At 46.8% G+C, this 18,819-nt stretch overlaps 1 protein-coding gene and 1 long non-coding RNA gene across 12 annotated transcripts in view; one reads left to right on the top strand and one right to left on the bottom strand.

Annotated features, from left to right (window-relative positions):
* Abcc4 (ATP binding cassette subfamily C member 4) overlaps window positions 1-18,819 on the top strand; it is a 234,526-nt gene that overhangs the window by 88,863 nt on the left and 126,844 nt on the right. For all 6 annotated transcript variants that reach the window (XM_039092967.2, XM_039092966.2, XM_063273922.1 and 3 more), the window contains 5 exon segments: window positions 3,841-3,942; window positions 8,456-8,545; window positions 9,596-9,787; window positions 14,972-15,066; window positions 15,284-15,370. In XM_039092967.2, coding sequence (XP_038948895.1) covers window positions 3,841-3,942; window positions 8,456-8,545; window positions 9,596-9,787; window positions 14,972-15,066; window positions 15,284-15,370 — 566 coding nt within the window.
* On the bottom strand, window positions 143-18,803 carry LOC120097081 (uncharacterized). 6 transcript variants are annotated; one of them, XR_010058064.1, is made up of 3 exons: window positions 16,192-18,803; window positions 14,681-15,646; window positions 143-742 (listed from the first exon to the last, which is right to left on the bottom strand). It is a non-coding gene; the product is annotated as an uncharacterized LOC120097081 (long non-coding RNA). The 6 variants fall into 6 exon arrangements; XR_010058065.1 differs by having other exon boundaries at window positions 16,680-18,803; XR_010058063.1 differs by having other exon boundaries at window positions 15,796-18,801.

The following is an 18,819-nucleotide window of genomic DNA, read 5'->3' as shown; positions in this document are numbered from 1 at the left end:
CGCGCCATGTATGGATATGTGCTGTATATGCATGCATGTAGTGTGTGTGTGGTGTGTACTTGTTTGGTGTGTATGCATGCGTGCGCGCATGTATGTTTGTGTGAAATCTAGGCTCCATATGTGAATAAAGACACGATACTCATCTTTCAGAGTTTACTTTGCTTGTAGGATCATGTCTGGCTCCACCTGTTTTCCAGCAAATGACACAGTTTTGTTTTTTATGGCCAAATACAACTCCATTATTTATCTATGCCATGTTTTCTCTCAACACTTGTCTGCCGATGGATCCCACGCTAACTGTGTAACTCAGCTCTTGTGGCCTGTGTTGGGGTTCCAGTGAGGTGTAGACACCTTCAGAAGAGTTCCATCAGTGACAAGCCTGGATCCGAGGGCTGTTTTACTTTTAGGTTTCCTTTCTCAGGAACTTCCTTAGCATAGCTAATTGGCATGACCCCCAGCCTTGCTAAGATTTATTATCATATATTTTTTTTTTTAGTGATATTCTGATTGAGTTGGGATTTCCTTGATAGTTAAGAAGTCGAATGGTTCTCAAACATATACTGCTCATTTGTACTTGTCCTTTTAAAAAATTCTTCTAATATTATACTTATAGGTGTTTGCCCGTGTGTCTGTATACCATGTCCGTGCCCGGTGTCCACAGATGTGAGGAGAGGGTATTGTGTCCTCTGTAACTGAAGTTACCGATGGTTGTGAGCCCCTTGCTGGGAATCAAATCCAGCTCCTGTAGGAGAGAAGACAGTGCTCTTAACCAGTAGATGGGTTAGTTTTATTTGTTGACACAAACTAGAGTCATTTGGGAAGAGGGAGCCTTTACTTAGAAAATACCTCCATTGGATTATCCTGTGGGCAAATCCGTGGGGAGTTTTCTTGATTAATAAGGGATGTGGGAGAGCCAAATTACTGTGGGTGGTGCCACCCCAGGACAGGTGGTCCCAGGTTCTGTAGAACAAGCCAGTGAGCAGCATTCCTCATGGCCTCTGCTCCAGTTCCTGCCTCCAGACTCCTGCCTTGTGCTGGGAGCCTCCGGGCCTGGAGAGGGTAGTGGTGGTGGGGACAGAGCACAGAGTAGGACTCTGGTGTGGCTTTAAAGTCCGAGCATCTCCAGTCGGACGTTCTAGCTCTCTAACTGTACTGAAATGCTGATGATAACTTCTAAAATGTCCTAAGAACTTTCTTTCTCTTTCTGAAGGTTAAAAGGCTGCTGGCTTGGATGATTGACACCAGCCTGACAGCTGGGGGTGGGGATTAAGTAATGTGGCATTTGTTCTACCTCAGCCGGAACTGCCAGGCTCTAACTTTCAGCCTGGTAGGAAGTCCCAGGAAGAAAAAGGGACACTTTGAAAAGTGATTATATCCCTTATTACTAAGTTATAAAAAGTTTCCTATGAAAGCTATCTAAGGGGAAAATCAGAAAGATCCTAAATGGGGAAAGGGAAAAATTCCTTCCTAGATTTCTTCTTATGTCCTGTCCAAAAAAAGTTCTCCTCAGCAGAGGTCCTCTTAGCTCAGTTCTCTCTCAGCTCAGTTCTTCCTTTTCTCTTTGTCCTCAGCACTTATACATCTTTCAGGATACGTGGTCACCTGGTAAAAAGTTTGTCACACGTTCACACATAAAATCAAATCATAAATTGAAATAGAAGTTTACAACAGGGAATGTTTACATGCATATCCATTAGGAATAATCATCTCAGTAAACATTCATCACCTATCACAGCTCCACACGTTCATGGAAGGTCAAAAACTCTAAGTTATTAGTGAAGTTTCATATAGATAAACTCAGTCAGTATTTTATCCTCTGTGCTAGCACCTAAAATAAATCGTTAATAATTACCTTTTTATGACCTCTGGTTAATTGCTTTACAACCTCTTGGAAAGTCTGGAGAAAGTCTAGAAAGTCTAGGAGAAAGTCTGGTTACTATATCAGAGCAATTAACTGGTGACACCTGGGAGACTGGCAGAGTTCTCACTGCAGTTTTGACTATCGGAAAATGACCTAACAACAGTCCCACTATAAAAGAGCTTATAATCACTGATGATATAATTTTAGGAATCCTTATAGGATCATCATTAGACTTCAGATGTCTTCTATTTGTCTATATTAGCATCACTACAAGACAGGACATCTTCATAGATCTGCAGAGATCTGCTCCAAAAAGGGTGGGGCTAACATCTAGTGGTTGTTATATGTGTTTAATAATATCAGGAAAAGCATAACAATAGCAGAAATCTTTCCTAAAATGAATTCTCTTAGGCCTTGCCTAGGAGAGGGATTACATGCTAGTTATTAGCTTGTCCTATGATGGCTCCTAACAGCCTTGAGTTCCTGACCTGACTCCCCTCAGTGATGTAGTGTCACCTGAGAGTTGTCAGGTGACGTCAACCCTCTCCTCTCCAAGTTGCTTTTGGCCATGATGCTTATCACAGTGATGGAAAGCAAACAAGGACAACCACTGAGCTGCTTCTCCAGCCCTGAACAGTTGTTGTTCACTAATTAGGACGGTTTGAAGCTTTGCTCTTTGGTTTATTTGAGTCCTTTATACATTATAGATATTAATCCCCCGTCAGATGCTGGGCTGGCAAATGTTTTCTCCTATCCTTCGGTTGTCTTTTACCCCTGTAGTTTCCTGCGCCATGACGAAACTTTTTAATTCAGTTTGCTAGTTCTCATCATTAATTTTCCCAGAGTCCTCTTCTGAAAGTCCTTGCCTGTGCTTGCAATTTCGTGCTTTCTGTTTGCTCTAGCAATTTCAGAGTCACAGGTCTTGCCTTGAGGTCTTTGATCCAGTTTGAGCAGATTTGCACTGTGGTGTTTTTCTTTGTTGTGCCTAGCATCTGAGGAGTAGGAGGGCTTCTTCTTGCTGTCATTAGATTATAACAGTTCGTGGGGCTTCTCGTTGCTGCTTACACTGCACCGACCGGCCGCTAACTGGGTGGAACACAGCAGATAGGGAAGATGTAGCCGTTCTGCTATCACCGTGTGATAAGCTGTGAGAAGATGCATTTGAAATAGATGGTGACTTTGAGGCCATCCCGTGCCAAGCTGTGATGTGCTGATTTGGTAAAGGGGGAGGCAGGCAGTGACTGAGCCATGTTGTGACCTGGCAGGGTGTGGCAGGAAGATGGGCAGAGTTGACCTTTCAACCCAGGCTCTGCCCACACTTGTAGCCTACGTTCATCCTGGGAACAGCTTTTGGCTTTCTTCTGGTTTTAACATGATGTTTGCATACGACGAGCATCCAGTAAATATTTATCAAATCATTTCCTACCATCTTCCGTGTGTTTACTATTAAACAAAACAAAACAAAATCAAAACAGTCGCAGTGTCCAGTTCTGCGTGTGTTCAGTTTCTTATCAGTGTTTTCATTTTATGAAGGAACTGGTACACTTGTCGAGCGCATTGCAAAGACTTTGCTCAGGTCTGAAACTTGTGTGCATGAAAACACGTGTGCGGGGTATGGAATCTATTAATGCATAGCGTGCTCTGATATGAACTGATACTTTACTTTTAAGGGATTTTCATTACAGCTTTATTGACTGTGGGTGAGGGGACACATATGATGTCCAGGCATGTATGTGGAGGTCAGGGTATAACTTGTGAGAATCTCTCCATTCACCCTAGGGTCCTAGGATTGGCAGCCTTTGTGGCAGACACCTCACTGCTGAGGCAGCCCTAGCCCCATGTTGTTGACACTTTAAATAGAGTTGGGAAAATAACCCTTAGGCTGTAAGGAGCTTACTTTGTATGTTCCATGGAAACACTGTTTTTTATTTATGTTTTATTTCCGTAGTTAAAACAACCCATGCTTTTCTCTCCTCTAGAACTTTCTGTTACTCGATGAACTGCCAGAGCGCAAAGCCCAGGAACCATCTGATGGCAAAGCCATCGTTCACGTGCAAGATTTTACCGCTTTCTGGGACAAGGTAACCTCCCCGTGATTTCAGAGACATCGTGGGCGACACTGGTAAAGCAGAGAATTTTACAAAGTCTGAAAAGGCAATCAGTTCATCTGTTGAAAATTTTATAGAAACTCTTAAAATCCAAAAACTTGAAAGTTGTTCTTTAAAAATATTATTTTACTTTATGTGTGTGTGTGTGTGTGTGGGTCTGAGTACATGTTTGTGTGGAGCGGCCTGCAGAGGTCAGAAGAGGGCATCGGATCCTCTGGAGCTGGGCTTGCAGGTGGTTACAACCCATCCTGTGGGTGCAGGAACCAGGCTCAAGTTCTCTGGAAGAACAGCCAGGGCCCCTAACTGCTGAGCCATCTCTCCAGCTCCTGCAGGTTGCTGTTAATCACAAAAGCTTTCATCATTGCTTTGGTTTGAACTGAATGTGTTGATATGGGTAATGTTAGAATGCATGGGCTTAGTAAGGGATCTGTTAACTGTACATATTCTATAGGTTAACTGCATATTCTATAGGTTAACTGTACATTCTATAGGTTAACTATGCTTATTGTATAGATTAACTGTACATTCTATAGGTCAACTGTGCACTGCACATTCTATAGGTTAACCGCATACATTCTATAGGTTAACTGCATATCTCTATAGGTTAATCACATGCATTCTATAGGTTACATGCATACTTCTATAGATTAACTGCATATATTCTGTAGGGTAACTGCACATTCAATAGGTTAACTGCATGCATTCTAAACTGTCCTAGACTTTTATCTTGTTTTAACATCATCTTGTAGCATTTGAACAGAGTCTTTGATTTGTGTTTTTTTGGGGGGGTCATAGTGAGGACCCCAGTATTCTGTGCCTCAGGATAGAGTACCTGAGTGTCAACCTGCAGGGAGGAGCTAGCAGGTCCATGCAGTAAGCTCTGTGGGTTCTAGGTGTAGGTTTCACATGTGCCAAGAAGATGAGTAAGACAGGTGGGGTCAGGGCATTTCCCTCATTGGTTCCTATGGGTTATTTGATCAAATAGGAAGACTAACAGGGAAGACCACAAGGAAGTGCTCATTCTTATGTCCCTCTGCCCACTGCTTCCAGCCTGCTGCATCTCAGCCTTGGCTTTACTGTGCATAACTTCCTCTCAGTCTGGAAAACGTAGTCACTGAATGGGTGCGTGGTTTGTTAGTAGTGATAGAAGCACAGAGGAGGCCATGGTAGGTGGGGCTGCCCAGAGATTGGCAGGAAGGTGCTACCAATGGCAGGGCGAAGGAAACAGCATTCACCTGGAGCCCAGCCTCTCTCAGATGCTGGGAGGTTTACTTAAGTTTGGAACATAGGTGAGAGCTAGTTAGAAGCTGAGAAACGGTCCTTCCCAGCTCTGTTTTGCCTCCACTTGCCCCACGGTACACATGTCAAACCACAGACTCCAGCTGCCTTTGTACGCCTGCCCATGTTTAAGCATTGTGTGGCCTGCATCACATTCCCCTAATTTTGATGTACTGGCAGCTCTGCCCACAGTCCAACAGTGTGTTTCTAGATTTGGAGAACCACATTCCTGCATTCGCTACACATGGAAATTCTTGCAAGGTTCTTTACCTGGCCTGGAAGTTTCTTTTTAGCTGCTTAGCATATCCTAGGCCAGTACATTTAAAGTGTTGATGGGAACCTTCAGGGAAAATGCCACTGTAAAGTATCCCAGGTTAATGCTTTTGGATTGGACACAGCACTGGGGGAGATCTTGTTAACCAAGTTTCTCCTCTCTCCAACTCTGCAACATTGTTTTTCCTCTCCAACTCTGCAACACTGTTTCTCCTCTCTCCAACTCAGCACCATTGTTTCTCCTCTCTCCAACTCCATAACATTGTTCCTCCTCTCTCCAACTCTGCAACCTTGTTTCTTCTCTCTACAACTCCGCAATACTGTTTCTCCTCTCTCCAACTTTGCAACATTGTTTCTCTGCTCTCCAACTCTGCAACATTGTTTCTCCTCTCTCCAACTCTGCAACATTGTTTCTTCTCTCTACAACTCCGCAATACTGTTTCTCCTCTCTCCAACTTTGCAACATTGTTTCTCCGCTCTCCAACTCTGCAACATTGTTTTTCCTCTCTCCAACTCTGCAACATTGTTTTTCCTCTCTCCAACTCTGCAACATTGTTTCTTCTCTTTCCAACTCTGCAGTGTTGAGGTTGTCCTGCTCTTCCAATTGCTGTCAGGCTTCTGTTTCCAGACAGAACTATACCATCAGTCTCCCTGCCTTTGTTTGTGGGATGATTATAACCCTTGCAAGGGATTCCCTTTGGTCAGGACCATATAGACCATTGGAGAAGCACAGACCTTGGAGTTTCCTGGGAGAAGCTGGGGTAGAAGGCAGAACACGCTGGGCTGGCAGTTGAGACATACTGACTGGATTGTATAACAGCCCACTGTGAGTCCTGCTAGGAAAAGCTCTTCTCATTAACCTGGTTCTCATTTACAAACCCTGCCTTTCGGCTTCAGATTGTGGTTCTGGGGGACTGTACATCCCAGAGGGGCAGCGCACTACTGCCTGCTGCAATCACTGCTGTATTTCCAGGGGATGGCCCAGCTTGCACTTAGAACTCACCAATGTTGGCATCACTGTGGGACTATCTAGATCCTGAGAGTGCAGAGCCAAAGCTTCCTAAGCCATCTGTCCTGTCTGTCTTCTCCTGCATACAATGGAGCAGCACTCAGGCCTGAGCCTGGGCTGTGGGGGTGCTCTTTGTCCTAACATGGAGCCTGTGACTCGTAGATTTTGTCCTTTCCTGCACAAAGCAGATCTGCCCTTCAGAAAATCATTTTCTAGAGTTCAGATGTCCGTGTAGCCTTCAGCGTATAATAATAATAATAATAATAATAATAATAATTTATACAATAATTATTACTAATTATTGTGATATGAAGAACCATCTCAGTGTGCTGTAGAGAACACTGGTCCTTTAAGAGAGTGCCTTACCAAAGGGTTAAAGTGATGAATTTCTGTGAATTTCCTACAGCCTTAACTATGTGGTACCTACAGCTATACCTCAGAGGCAGTGCAGATGGTATCAAATCTGGGAATTGACCCTCTTAGGTCAATCCACAGACAGCAGCATTCCAGCATCATGCTCCACAGTTACCATCCACTAAGTGTATTATGCTGTCAGATGTGTTGGTGCTAGATTTAGATAAAAGCTCTTACCGTTGGTGATCTGAAGGTCATCCGTGCTCCTAATGTCAGTCACCCTCCTCTCTTTTATAACTTTCAGTTCTGCTGAAGGCCGGCCAAGTCAGGGTGCTGATTGGAAAGTCAGTCTCATTCTGGTTCTGGTCCATGCTATTCCATTAAGACCCCTGAAGCATTCGCTTCTCAATTGATTTTGCAACATGTGGAAGTTCTATATAGATGTGAATTTGATTTGGCTTCTTGAAGAAATTTAACTGAGAAAATGTAAAACACCTTAAAAATGTCCAATGCTTAGTTTCCTGAAATTTAGTGCAGGTTGAACACCTTATCTGAAACGTTTGAATCAACTGTTCCAGATTTTTGATGATGATTTTTGACCTTGATGATGAGATCCGGTATAAACATGAAAATCACGCATGCCTCATATCTACCTTGAACACATGGCCTTAGTGTGATTTATCGTGAATTTACAGATGGAGTCTCACACTTGGGCTGTCAATACATTGCACTCCAAAGAACCTGGTGTTAAGTCTTTGCACTTGGAATTCTTAAATGAATCATACACAGACTGTTACATTTTCCTAAAATGTGTATATTGCTCATGGATGTGATTTGTGATAGCGTAATGTGACTTACCATCCTCCCCGCCCGCTGCATTAGAGGAGCTTGCAATGCCACAGTTCATAGTAGCAGGACCGTGCTGACCCTGTTCAGCGTGGCTAAGTGAGGCACACCACATCACTTTGACCTGCTCACCTACACTGAGTTTAATGGGTTCATTTTTGTTGTTGAACTCAAACCCTCATCACCATGTTGACAGTAGTAGTGGGGTTTGTTTTCTGTCTTTAACTTCATGGACACCAAATGTCATCCTGAGTCCCGAGTGCATTGCCAGGATCCATTGGAAAGCCACAGTTAGGGATGGCACCAAACCGCTCCTCACAGCCAGGCATGTTGCATTCTTCTGCTGCCACCACGTGGGAGTTAATGACATAGATTAAAGCTAAGGTCCCCGAGAAAATTTAGGAATGGTTAAAATTCTCCTGCGTGTCTTGTTCTGCTTAAAATATTGTTTTAGGGCGTTAATGTGAGCCAAGAGTCTCCCAGCACGGCGTCGTCCTTTTTACCGCTTAAATTCTGTATGCATGTGGAAGTCTGGACTCGTTTATTTAAATAGGTTGGGTTCATTTAAATTAAAAGGCGTGAAAAGGCTGTCAAGGCATAGATCTAAAGTGAGGAAGAAATATGGGCTGTGTTTGTGTATCAGTAGCTGTGGTTTTACTTCTTCTCCTGTTTAAAGATTACGTTATCTCTCTAAAGTGAGACATTTTTGTAAACTTTACCTCATAGGCATTAGACACTCCTACCCTGCAAGGTCTTTCCTTCACTGCCAGACCTGGTGAGTTGTTAGCTGTGGTCGGCCCAGTCGGAGCAGGCAAGGTGAGTGTTTTGTTTCGTCCTGTCTTCAGGTTGGCTCACTGGGAATCACTGACGGGACCACCATTCGGGATAGAAGGACTAGAGAGTGGGACACTTCTTCTCGCCAGTGTGGCTGCTGAATGCTCCAGAGTTTTAGAAGGCTGTCCAGCTTTAAACAGTTCTTAGGACGCACCCAAGTCACGTCAGTACATTCTTAGCAAAGTACATCCCTGGTCTCCCATGCTTGGACCAAAAGAAGCCCAGGCCCTGGGCAGCTAGGAGTCCTGGGCAAGGCAGACAGATGGTCTCAAGGGAGTGTCTCATGCTCGATGATCATGGGAGGCACAGGCTTGTTAAACTGGATAGGATTCCATCCGTGTAGGATGAAGGTCTGTCCTTTAGAATTCCTTTAAATAAACATCTTCTGAGTGTATAGTTGGTGCATGGCCTTTCTGGGACAAGCACTTCCAAACAAAGGAGATCTGGATTAGCAGGATGCGGCTGCAGCTTCCTTCAGTATCGGACGGGCGAAGCTTCTCTTGTGCTGGGCCTCCATTGCTGCCAGTGCTCTCTTTTGTTTATTGATTGATGATTGATTGATTGATTGATTGATTGATTGAGGCTGAATCTCAAAATGCCCACAGTGACCTCAAACTTGCAGCCGAGGCTGATCGTCTTGCCTCTGTGTCCCTGGTGCTGATATTATAGGCATACACCGCCATGCCCAGCGAAGCTTATTAGTTGTACGTGGGATTTCACATAGTATTTTTAATTGCGTATAGCCAGCATCACATTAGGAGCAAGATCATTCGGGAGGGCGGGTTGTCACAACCTATTTCTGTACCCTATGTTTTGTTTTGTTTTTGTTTTTTTGTTTTTTAATGAGCATCACTTTACTGTTGGCCAGTGGTGCTATTTCTGTTTTGTTTTCTTGTTTTAACTGCAGCGTCCACTGCCGTTTTAAATGAGAGGCTGGCGCTTGTCAAGCCACCATGGCTGGGCAGCGCCCGGAGTTTGGTTTACTCTGTGCTTGACATTAACAGCCTGTGTGTGTTGTGAACTCTGTTTCAGTCGTCCCTGTTGAGCGCGGTGCTCGGTGAGCTGCCTCCCACCAGTGGGCTGGTCAGCGTGCACGGGAGGATCGCCTACGTTTCCCAGCAGCCCTGGGTGTTCTCAGGAACCGTGAGGAGCAATATTTTATTTGGGAGGAAATACGAGAAAGAACGCTACGAGAAAGTCATCAAGGCCTGTGCTCTGAAGAAGGTGATGACTCTTGGCTCTCCCATACTCTAACCGCCTGCCTTGGGAGGTTTTCTAAGTTATTGTGATTCTTCAGCTCAGCCTTTGGAAGCCTGCCTACCCCCGTCCATCACAGTTTGCTTTGGTTTTATTACGGTCTGTTTAATTTTAACCATCTGTCTGTGCTGATCATCACAACCATGGCCTTGCTCACCTCACCCTAGGGGAGCACCCCTCCCAACCTGTATCTGTAATCCTTCACTTAAAAAAAGAGATGTATTTATTTTCATCTTACGTGTGTGGCGTTTGGCCTGCGTGCCTGCCTGTGTACATCTGGTGCTTACAGAGGTGAGGAGAAGGTGATGGTTCCCTTCGAACTGAAGTTACAGATGGCTGTGAGCCATTATGTGGGTGCTGGGGGTCGAGTGCTCCTAACCATTGAGCCGTCTTTCCAGCACCTGGACTTTAACATTGAACGGTTATAAAAACTGGCAAAAGTGGGGGTTAGTGTATTGAGCCCTTGTGCCCCCGCCACACAGCCTGAGCAACAGTCAGCTGGCGACGCATCTTCAGTCATTTCTAGCTGCACTCTTGAAGCCCCACCCACCCACATCCTACATCCTACATTATTTTCTAAGGGATTCTGGACCCTTTGTATCTTATCTGTGAACTCTTTCATTATTAATGGTTAAAAGAAGTGATTTGGGGTGGTGGAGGGGTTGTGATGGTGTGGTTACCACAACCATATCACGTGTAAGGAAATGACAAAATTGCTCGAGACAACCCACATTCTGACCAGTCTGTTGTGCTGAGCTTTAACAGTCCAAGAATGACCTGGAAGAGAGGCTACAGCTGGGGCCCAACTTTGGCTGGCTGGCTGGCTGGCTTTCTTTCTTTCTCTCTTTCTCTCTTTCTTTCTTTCTTTCTTTCTTTCTTTCTTTCATTCTTATTTCATTTTTCATTATTGAAAAAAATGTTTCAATAGTTTCTTTCATTTTTTTAAATTCTACAACATTTCATCAGGAGAGGGAAGATTTTCCAGAAATGACTTTGATCTGCCCAGAAAATAATTTGATGAGATATTTTATTACACGTGAAGATTTTTAGTAAACTTGATAGATGATCGACAGAAGCCTTGCATACCTGAGAGGGGAATCTGAGTGGGAAGACAAAAGACGAATGCCTACAGCGTGCCTCACTTTGGCTGTAAAAACTAGTCTACAGTGGCTTGTGAGTGAGTGCTTGCCACAGGGCCTGTCTGTAGCGTCCTGGCCACTCAGCTGCTCTTTTGCAGTGTGAGGAAAAGGCCAGACAGATCTGTCAGAGGTGTGAGGCTGAAGGCTTTCTTTGTATTCAGCCCTCTGAGGAAAGTGTAATTTCACTTAGACAGTAGCTGGGATGTCGCAGATTGTATTGGTCAGTGGCTTTGTATGGTGATGTGGAAAGAAAATAATGGGGGATTTTTTATAAATGACATCAGATCACTAATAATAATAATAATAATAATAATAATGACAATAATACAAATTAGATTTGTATTAAGTAGTGAATATGCACATTGAGTAAGAAAGGGGACCCAACCACAGAATAATTGATCTCTTGTACTCAGTCTGATGTGTTCATGTCTCTCATTCACATCTCTACATACCTGTCGCTATCCTCTCTCTCTGGTTCTCCCACTCACTCTTTTGCGCGCTCTCTCTCTGTCTCTCTGTCTCTCTCTCTGTCTCTCTCTCTCTCTCTTACACACACACACACACACACACACACACACACACACAATGTTGCTGTCCCTGCTCAGGGTCTGGAAGAGAGAGCATATCACTTAAACTCTCCTAGATGTAGCTGAAACCCGTCAGGTGACTCCTGACTCACCTTTATCCCCACGTGCAGCTACTCTGTGGTTGGGGCTGCTCTAAAGAATAATGTAGTTAGAGCTTTGAGAGGTGGAGGTGAATGTGGGAGGCACTGGTGTGAAGGTGTTTCTCTTCACTAAAATAGTTCAACCCTTGACGCTCAGCAGCCTCTGTGTTCCCAAGGTAAGCCCAGCCCTGCCTTTTCCCTTTACTGCATTTTGGACATCTGTGCAGAAAAGCAGGTCTGGGGACAATGCTGCTTCTCCCAAAGCCACCTGGGAAGACTAAACCAATATCACAGACCCAGTAACCCAGGCTTCAACCCTCTTGTCGCTTTTGCATATCCCGTACACTGTGAAGAGAATGAGATTCCCCTGGGGGCTGCACCCCTTCCCTTCCTATTCCCTTCCTGGTTGGTGGCTTTCCTGTTTGTCAGCAGGGATGGCTGTACCGAGCTGTTCTCCTTCTCATCCTTGGCAAGAGGGATGCTGTGCTGGAGGTGCAGGCCTGACCATGTCACATGTTCCTTGTGACTTTGGGCGTGGCACCACCGTACTTCGATGTGGTCCCTGATATCTGGTGCAGGGACACAGTGTAGGGATGTCCAGGAGGTTTTGCCACGATGCTGTATATGAGGCTGCCAGACAGCAGATCTATAAGCAGCTGGTGGGTCACTGAACTCATGGGATCCATGGGTTGCTTCTGAGTTGGTCTCAATGAGGAGACAGAAGGAAGGGTCACACATAATAGGTCTCTGGAGTTGCATGCAGATTGCAGGTGAGGGAGAAAAGAGCCACATTGGAACAACACGATTCTGGGCACCTCCAAGTGTTTGCCTCTGCTTCCTGTGTTATTAAGTTAGGTAATAGTCAATAGATTGACTGGAGAGACAATGGCTAATTCATGTATAATGTAGACATGGCAGGGTTTTGATAAATGGTAGTTTTATCACTGTTAAAATGCTCTTCTGTAAATCAGTGAGTAGTGTAGATCAGGCAAGTAAAATAAAGGCTTTTGTTTATAGACTCTTACCACACTTATTCCCCCCAAAAGCACTAAAGTGAAAGAAAATCCAGGTCTCTCATATTAGATGCATTGATAACAACTTTAAGTTGTTTCAGTATAATCGGAAGTCATTGAAATAAATGTATCATTTGAAATCACGTCTGAGATGAAATACTGAGAGGTTAAATCAGGATGCACGTTTAGCAATGCCCCTCCAGGTTGGTATACGTCCTCAGCAACGTCAGCAAGTCGCAGAATGGTCACAGCAGATGTCCCAGGATGGAGTAGTTAGGCAGCGAATGGAATCCAGGGCCATGGGGGTAGGCAGCCCTGACTTTGAATCTCTGTCCTCATTACTGTTTTTTTTTTTGACAGATTGTCTTCTCAGAAAGGGGCTAGGATTGCTCTGCTATAGACTCCTCGTGATGCTTACAGGAAAAAGAAAACTTAGAATCAAAGCATGGTTAATGGTGTACTTTACAGAGAAGGTTGTCAATGGAACAGAGACCCTCCATGTGTTTCCTCCCTTCCCTTCCTTTCTTTTCTCTTCTTCTTCCTCTGATCCCCTCTCTATCTCTCCCCTTCTTCCCACCCATCCCCCTCTCTATCCCTCCCCCTCTCCCCACCCATCCCCCCTCCCCACCTTTCCCCATATCTCCCCTTCCCCCTCTCCCCACACCTTCCCCCCTTCCCACATCTCCCCCACCCATCCCCTTCCCCTTCTCCCCACCCATTCCCTTATCCCCACATATCCCCCTCCCCCAACCCCTCTCCCTCCCCACCTCTCCCTCTACCCCACATCTCCCTCTTTTCCCACCCCTCCTCCTCCCCCTACCTCTCTCCCTCCTCCCCATCCCTCCCCCACCCCTCCACTCCACTCCTCCCCCTCTACTCCTCCCCCTCCCCTTCTCCATCACCTCACCCCTCCCCCTTTCCCCACCCTCCTCCCTCCCCCATCACTCCCCTTTTCTGTGTGCACGTGCACATGGTTGCTGACCATGTTAAGTGGCTCCTAGGTTTTCATTAAATCAGGGCTTCTCTCATAAAGCATCATATATGTACAGCAAAGCTCCAGAGCAGGCTCTGTCACTGCCAGACTGTGCCAGTGATAACTATCAGCACCGACAAGTACTTATTTCTAATAGGTGGAGAGCTTTAGACCTGATCGCTAACCTGCTATTTCCCTCCGAGAGTCTGTAATCTGTCAATTTAATATTCATATAAAAGTGTTGATTTGAAGACCTCCCTGGATTCCCAAGTGGAAGTTCAGTTTTCTTCCCTCCATTTCCTGGCTCGCACGCCATGGCGTCCTTACTCCATCCGGTCTACACCATGTAGGCTTTGTCTGCCACTCTACCATGCACAGCTCAAGTGGAGGCTGAGTCATTCGTTGGTGAAACAGTCTCGAAGGCACAGTGTTCCCTGCGAAATCTGTGGCTCTGGACGCTGCATTATATTCCTGCTCCTTAGGTGGGCCCCACTCGTATCTGAGTGATTCCTTGCACAGCAGGAGGCAGATCATGTGACTTTCATGGGAGTGAAGCCGGGGTCTATCTCTCCTCATCAACCTCATCTCTTAGCACTGCTCCAGCTCTGTGGTCTCAAGGTCGCTGTATATGATGCCATCCTGCTTTGCCCAGGATTGGCTAGCCCTCTCCACCCTGGGCTGTCTTGATCTGAGCCCTGGCTGACTATCCAATGGGAATTGATGCCCCCATACCCAATGTCCCCACCCCCATTCATGCAGCCCCCCCACTCCTCACGATTCTCCTACTCCCTATGCTCCCCATCCCCTCACCCTCCATGCCCTCCACCAGATAACCCACCTTATCCCGTGCCCCCAACCCCATGCTTCCCAGCTCACACCCTTCACATCCCTCCCCTCGCTCACCCCTCACCTCATGCCCCCACCCCACACCCTCACCCTGCTTCCCTCCCACATCCCCCACCCCTCCCCAACACCTCCACATCTGCCTCCCACCCCCCCACTCCCCCATGCACCCCACCCCACACCCCCACACACACCCATCTTGCCCCAGCCACGAGCCTCCTTTACCTTTGTCCGTCGTCTTGTTAACCTCTCATATTGTCAGTTTTCATTATGAATGCTTTCAGGACTTCATTTTCCTTATTGCCGAAGTCACTGGTCGTTGTTGGCACATACCTTTAAAATAGCTAAGTCCCTAAATCCTCAGAAAAGGTGTGGCATGGAGACACCCTTAGCGCTTTGCTGTTGGTTACATGCACGTGCCCGCTCTCCCCTGCCACCACCCGCCTCTGAAGTAAAACTTCTTCCATAAGACGGCTGTGCCGGAGCCACCATGAGTCTTCCCTCCTCTCTCTGTAGGACTTGCAACTTCTGGAGGACGGGGATCTGACTGTCATAGGCGACCGGGGAGCCACGCTGAGCGGAGGCCAGAAAGCACGGGTGAACTTGGCACGGTAACTTGCTTTCCACAGGCACTCTGCACGTGTCTTCATGAGGCTTCAGGAGTGGGTGGGGCGTGTGGTGTCTGCTCGCCATGTCCATACCGTGCGATGCACCTGGTTTGAGTGATCCCCTAAGTACTTCTAATGAACACCCAGTTGCCGAGTGCCATGATCTCTCCGTCAGTGATCAGTGAGGTGCTCTCTGGTCTGACTTCTCTCTGCCTTTCAGGGCAGTCTACCAGGATGCCGACATCTACCTCCTCGATGATCCGCTCAGTGCTGTTGATGCAGAAGTGGGCAAGCACCTGTTCCAGCTGTGAGTTTGTCCCGTCTCCAGTCAGCTCTGTGTTCGGGAACCTTTCAACGGCCCTGTGAGGGATGTGCAATTTCTACAACTTCCCTCTCCTCCGTTCCCCTCCAGATGACCCATTTTACAAATGCGAGGTCAAGGTTGAAAAATAGAGAAGGTTTTGCCAGCGCAGGGAAGTGCACGAAGCCCGGGTGTTAGAGTTTAAAATCAGAAGGCACATCCTGCAAGTCTTTCCTCTCGTTTCTTGAAGTTCATAGCCAAGAGCTGGGATGACTGGGGTTCCTGGAAGAAGAAAGATGTGCAGGTTTAGAAGAAAGGGGCTTGGTAGCTCGGTAGTGGGAAGTCAGTACATTTCCCCCCATAATTTAAAAATAAGATTTATTTGATGTCGGCATGTGTCTGGCGAGTGAATGCCACATGGGTGAAGGTACCAGAGGAGGCCGGAGAAGGCGATGGATTCCATCAGAGCCTGGAGTTAAAGATAATTAGGAGCCATCTCGTGGGAGTGCTGGGAACTGAACTCTGGTTCTCTACAATCCCTCTTAGCTGGCCATCTTAGCACGATGGAGTTTCAGTGGCAGTCTAGCACAGGGCCTCCATGATCATCTGTAGGCTGGGCGATTTGGTGACACTGACAGTGGAATGTCACTCCTTCCAGTGAAAGGAGTGGTAGACACAGAGATATAAAGGCATGGACAAGCACACATTCCCTTTGATGGGGGTGGGGTGGGATATGCATCATACAGCGATTACCAGCCCCAGAAATGCTAACATGCAGGTCCTGGGTTCTGTGTGGCAAAATAAAAGGCAACAGACTTATGGCTCACAGGGCAGAACTCCCATCTCTCTGAGCTGTAGACAGCGGAAGTCTGAGGTGAGCGGACCGTGTCGGCCCAGCACGTTTTCACCCTTGCCTTCCTGTGTGTCTTTCCTCAGACCTCCACTCCAAAGGACACCAGTCAGGTTGATTGAGGAGGTGTCCTCGTAGCCACTCAACTTTCTCTCCAAAGGCTCTGTCTGTGAATCGTTAGGTATTGAGCTTCAGGGCTGGGGTTCAGTGTAGAGCAGATTTCAAGCAGAGTTCAGGCTCTGGACTCGAGGACTGGAACACAAGGTCATATACTGAGCATGGCCTTCTGGGGCATGGTGAACGGCAGGGTACCAGTGTGGGATGCACACGGGCCTGCCATTGCGATGAGAGCACCCCGGAAGCGGTGGTCATGGTGGCTGGACAGCAGTGTGACTGTTATTTCGTGCTGTGAATGAGACACTTAAAGTGGCTAATGTAGTGACTTTTACGGTGCGTGCATTTTACCAGCATAAAAATAAAGGTGCAAGCAGGGTAGTGTTGAGTCTTTCAGAATGCAGCAAGCGAAAGTTGGCAGGTGGCTTGGACGAAGCTCTCTCATCTGACCCTCTCTTTCTGACTTGATGGATTCTGGGCAGAACCAGCCCTTTGTCACTTGGGTGAGCCTTGAGTGGATCCGTTCAAGTTCCCCATCACTTGGAGACTAATTCTTGCTGGGATGCTGTCCTGGAGTCTCTAGGGAGGAGAGAGGAATGCATTTTAAATGCTGTGTATCAGTATGCAGATCACAAGGGCTCTCCCCAAGTTCTCCTTTGAATAGGCGCATTCGTGAGGCCATTCTGGAACCTTTCATGTTTAGTGGCCTAGGATAGACACTCGGTAAAAGCAAGCTTGTTAAAATTGCTGCTTGACATTGGTGATGCGTTCTGGGGGAAACTTGGAGCAGGGAGCATGGATGCAATTTAGGAAGTCACCTGGCAGCAGCTGGAGGATGTTGTCATCGAGTTAAAAAATTGTATCGAACAATGTGCTACGAAAGATGGCGGGTGCATTGAAGCTTAGAAACGCAAAGTGTTTTGTGTTAAATGTGAATGAGTTTGTCTTAGTCAGGGTTCTCTAGAGTCACAGAACTTGTGGGTAGTCTCTATATAGTAAGGGAATCGGTTGATGACTTACAGTCTGTAGTTCAACTCCCCAACAGTGATCTGCAGCAGCTGTGAATGGAAGTCCAAGGATCTAGCAGTGGCTCAGTCCCACGAGGCAGGCAGGCAAGCAAAACAGAGAGAGTCTCTTCCTTCTTCCACTGTCCTTATGTAAGTCTCCAGCAGAAGGTGTGTCCCAGATTAAAGGTGTGCACCACCACGCCTGGGTCTGGGACTTGTTTGTCCCAGGTGACTGTGAACTCAGAGATCTCTTTGCCTTAAGTTCCTGGGATTCATAGCCACTTTGCCTCAAGATCTCCATTCCAAGATCCAGGTCAGAAACTTGTATCTCCCAGCCTCGAGATCAGGATGAAAGGTTAGCCTTCCAGTTCTGGATTATCGTTCATTCCAGATGACAACCAGGAACAGGAGCTACAGAGTCACGCATTTTACATTTTACTCCAATCACGGATATACATCTGGAGTCGTTAGGCTTTGGGAGTCTGACGACTGCGTGTTGCAGACACAGGAAGTGGAAGGCTGGGGACTCCCGACTGATGCCAGTCTGATCCAGCTGTGGACGCTGCATCGGGGAGAGTCTCAGAATTACAGATGGCTGCCTCTTCCATGATCTCTTCAGGGCTATCCCAGTTAGAGCTCCCACACTGCCTTCGTCCTCCTGGTTTATAGGAGCTACGAGGACAAAATGCCCTAACTGTGTGGCTTATAAACACACACATGTATTCCTCACAGGCTGAGATGAAGCCCTAGCAGACTTGATGTCTGTGAGGACTCCATGATTCATTCATAGATGCCTTCTTGCCTTGCGCTAGTGACAGAAGTGGTCCATGCTCTGGTTCAGGAACGACACTGAGCCTGTCCATGATGGCGGGTTCCCATGAAGAAGCCCCAGAGCCTCACATCCTCACACTGGTGATTTGATTTCCGTGTATGAACACACAGGGAGACGAGAGCTTCAGCATGCAGCAGCGGCCTACCTTCCCGGCTTCGGTCTTTTATATGCCCTTACCATCAGGGTGCAATTGCTCGTTCCAGAATTGGGAGACACTGCTTTTTGCAGTCTGCCGCACTGCCGGCGTCCATGTTGACGTCGCTCCTTCTCAGCCAGATGACTGTGTCTCAGGAGGAGAGCGGCCAGCCTGCATGCCTGCCTTTCTCTCCTGCACCTCCAAGAAGCATTATGGCTTTCTAGAATTGTTTCCGGTGGACTTTCATAGCCTGTTACCCACAGCACTCAGCGTGGGCGTCTGCTTTACCTTGTCCTTCCTGCCCACACAGATCTGAGTACATAGAAGCTGTCTTAGTTAGGGTTGTGAAGGGCACAGCCGTTGGTTATCCAACACCAAATGGTCAGCCCCGAGAGCTTACTCATACCAGCAACATTACACAGACCGGCCAGGTTGTATTTGTATATTTAGGTGCTTGTGCGTGCGTCCAAGATCCATGATGTCATTATGACGTCACTTCCTCTGGGTAGTTGCCTA

The sequence above is a fragment of the Rattus norvegicus genome, chromosome 15, assembly GCF_036323735.1.
Source record: "Rattus norvegicus strain BN/NHsdMcwi chromosome 15, GRCr8, whole genome shotgun sequence".
Taxonomy (NCBI): Eukaryota; Metazoa; Chordata; class Mammalia; order Rodentia; family Muridae; genus Rattus; species Rattus norvegicus.
Note: the sequence above shows the minus strand (reverse complement) of the source record. Positions and strands in the feature narration are given on the sequence as shown.